General features: G+C 54.8%; 1 protein-coding gene across 1 annotated transcript in view; it reads right to left on the bottom strand.

Annotated features, from left to right (window-relative positions):
• Positions 1-2,679: 2,679 nt before the first annotated feature.
• ZNF175 (zinc finger protein 175) overlaps positions 2,680-3,550 on the bottom strand; it is a 37,735-nt gene continuing 36,864 nt past the window's right edge. The window contains exon 6 of the mRNA XM_040458031.1: positions 2,680-3,526. Within this exon, the coding sequence (XP_040313965.1) occupies positions 3,046-3,526 (481 nt within the window). The 3' untranslated portion in view covers positions 2,680-3,045. The remainder of the gene's footprint in view (positions 3,527-3,550) is intronic.

Here is a 3,550-nt window from a genome sequence, read left to right as displayed (position 1 = left end):
TGCGTTCTCTCTCTCTCTCTCTCTCTCTCTCTCAAAATAAACAAACTTAAATGTAGGTGGTCCCTGCTCACCCTAATCTCTGCCTCCCTCAGATGATCTCTTGCAGGGGATCATCCTTGAGAACCCTGAACGTGGCCAAGGAGGCAGAGCTGGGTGGCTAAAGATAGTGACCCTGCCCAGGATGGGGGTGGGAATCCAAGGAAAGTTTTCCATGGGAGGGAACCTTTGAACTGTGCCCTTGTGGACGGGTCTGGGTTTGCCAGCTCTGGTGGGAAGAGAGTCCAGGCAAGAGAATGGTACTTGGAAAGGGGAGAAGAGGGGCCTGGCAGGTGGGGGCATGCTCCTGCCTGCTGGTGAGGAAGCACTGAGCATCTCCGTCCATCCCAGGTACACAATACCGCCTTCAGCGCTGGGCAGGCCGCACAGAGGAATAAGACTGCCTCCTTCCACCATGTGAACCTCCTCCCAGAGGATGACAGCGACCTCTACATCTGTGACATCTTCCCCACCCTTGTGTCTGTTGGTATAGACGAGTCCAGCTATGAGTGGATGGAGGGAGGGGGCCGCCTGTGGGGGACGGTTGGCCAGACCCTGCGCTTCCCTGGACGCCACCCTGCCCATCTGTAAGGTCCAGGCCCTGATCCCTGGGGCCGACTCTGGGACGATGGGGCGGGGAAAATCCTGGGAGACAGGGAAGAACCTTCCTTTTGGATGCAGGTGTCACAGGGGTCCAGTGGTAGACAGAGGGGGTCATGACAAAAGCCAGAGAAGAGGAATGTATGAAAGGAGGGGCTGGCCAGGGGGCAGGAAAGGGTGTTCTTAGGGATCTGGGGAGAAAGGGCCATCAAGTGGTCATCAGGTGGGCCTGTCAGAGGATTTAGAGGAGGGGAGATCCCAGGGGTCGAGGACCCGTCTGAAGAGGCAGAGGAAGGGCGACCGCAAGATCAGGGAAGGGGTCACCCGAAGGGTCAGGGGAGAGGTTATCACCGGGGTGAATGGAGAAGGGGGAATGCAGAAATAAAGCTTAGGGATAGAAAGCCAGGGCCAGGGCCCTGTTGCCTGAAACTCCGGGCTTCCAGCTCTCTCTGCCTCTCCAGGCTCCCCTACTGTGGCTTCCTCGGAGGCATGTTTGCCCCGTGCCCCATTCGCTACCTGAGGATAAACGGCTTCCCCAACTCCCACCGGGGCTGGGATCATGATGAGGACATGGCTGCCGGGGGGGGGGGGGGGGTGCTGCTTGAGGAGCCCACAGGGAGCCGCAGGTCCCTCCACGGCGTGGGGGGTGCAGGCCACCTGGCCTCCCCCCTGTAAGGCTGCAAAGACGCTCCTCTTACCACCCCGTCTGTTCTCCGGCCACCACCGTTTGCCGGAGGGCCGGGACCTCTGCCAGGAGCAGAGCCACCAGAGGTAAACTGGGGTTGGAGGTAGAATGTTCTGTCTTGGGCGGTCCTTAAGTCCTGGGCTCGTGTGGCCGCCCCTCCCCCCATCCTGGCTTTTTGGCCCCAGTCAGCTGCAGGTGGCATGAACTCCTAGGGCTCCAGGCTGCTCTCCAAGGAGCTACAGCCCGTCCACACCAGCCTCCCCATGGACATCAACTTCACAGCCCTAGGAGCCCCAGTGCCAAGCCGAGGGTTTGCTGGAGGCTGGAACAGAATCCCCGGGACCAGAGCTCCCACCTGGTTTCTTACTAAGGAGGGCTGATTTTACTCACTTCTCCCCACCAGCCTTATTCCCCCGCCTTTCACTTCCACGCATCTGTTGGTTCCAAGTGCTTAACACGGACCTACCTGTTTACTTCTCACAAAAGGACGTTGGCATCGTCCTTCTGAAACCCAGGAATTAAACACTTGCCCAACTGACGTAGGATCAGATACAGGTGCCTGGCTCCTGGGCCTGTGTCCGACCACACTATGCTACTCTTTTCTTGTAGCAAAAAAAAAAAGTGGGAAAGAGTAAAACCCGTGAGGCTGGTTGAATATGTTAGAGCGTGTTCACCCTACAGCATATGGTGCAGCCACCGAACGGACGTGTTGCAGCTCGAGAAGAACGAGGCACACACGCCTGTGACAGGATCCGATACTGACAGAACCAAGGACAGAGCTCCGACACAGGTGTAGGATTATGAGCATAGGGATGGGTGTGTGCGGACACCAGGTGCTGGCAATCTCCCGTAAGGGCCGGAGGGTAAATATTCTCGGCTTTGCGGGCCACGTGGGCTCCGCCACGGGTTACTCACGCCCGCCATACACAAACAGATGAACGTGGCTGTGTCCGGTAAAATTTTTATTTAAAAAACCCGGGTGGCCAACGGCCAGTTTGCTGACCCTGGGGAAGTGACCAGGAGGCTGTATAAAAATGGGAAAAAGTCCACACCGAAAGGCTGACGCTGGTTATTTACGGAGATGCTCGCCACAAGTGGTGGGGGTGGAAAGAAGTGGGGAGGGGAGAGCTGGGCTAGTCGTGTAAGAGAAGAGGTGCCCCGTGAAGACCAGTATACATCACAAAATCACATTTATGCATTTATCAAAAAATCTGGCAAAATTTTATCTTGTACTACTTTTTTTTTTTTTTAACGTTTATTTATTTTTGAGACAGAGACAGAGCATGAACGGGGGAGGGGCAGAGAGAGAGGGAGACACAGAATCGGAAACAGGCTCCAGGCTCTGAGCTGTCAGCCCAGAGCCCGACGCGGGGCTCGAACTCACGGACCGCGAGATCATGACCCGAGCCGAAGTCGGATGCTTGACCTACTGAGCCACCCAGGCGCCCCTCTTGTACTACTTTCTACAGAGACACTTTTCTCAAGGTTAGTCCGGGTTTCTTCCCAAGAGAGTTTTATAATCCTTGACGAGGTTAGTACGAATATGGACACTTCCCCTCATTGTTAAATGTTCTTGTCTAAGTGATTTCCTTCATATAAAACAAGGTGTACCTTTGCAACAATGCAGCGCATTCCGGGGGTCCTTCTGTTAACATTCAATTGAATCAGACTCTACGGAGATTTTTTTTTTCCTTCGAGAAATTTAGACTTTGTTTCACTTTATGTTATTGCTGATGCATACTGGGAACGGATGTCTGGGTAATGCCTTTCATGCAGTAACTGCTCTCGTAAGGTCTGTCTCTGGTATGAGTTGTTTGGTGTTTATTAAAATTGGATCTGTTGTTGAAGGCCTTCCCACACTGAGGACACGCATAGGGCGTCTCTCCCGTGTGAATTCGCCGGTGCACTTGGAGCTGTGGTTTCTTACTGAAGGATTTCCCGCAGTCCCCGCATGCGTGAGGCCTCTGTCCGACGTGAGTTCTCCGATGTGTCATCAGCTCTGATTTCTGGCCAAAGGCGGTCCCACATGTGTGGCAGGCAAAGGTCTTCCCTCTCGTGTGAGTCATCTGATGTTTGTGGAAATTGGACCTGCCGTTGAAAGCCTTCCCACACTCGGCGCACACGTAGGGTTTCTCGCCCGTGTGGACCCGCTGGTGCTCTCTGAACTGTGACTTGGAGGTGAAGGCTCTCCCGCAGTCGCTGCACTTGTAGGGCTTCTCTCCGGTGTGG

Source organism: Herpailurus yagouaroundi, unplaced genomic scaffold, assembly GCF_014898765.1.
Source record: "Herpailurus yagouaroundi ecotype Mexico unplaced genomic scaffold, PumYag 220, whole genome shotgun sequence".
Taxonomy (NCBI): Eukaryota; Metazoa; Chordata; class Mammalia; order Carnivora; family Felidae; genus Herpailurus; species Herpailurus yagouaroundi.
Note: the sequence above shows the minus strand (reverse complement) of the source record. Positions and strands in the feature narration are given on the sequence as shown.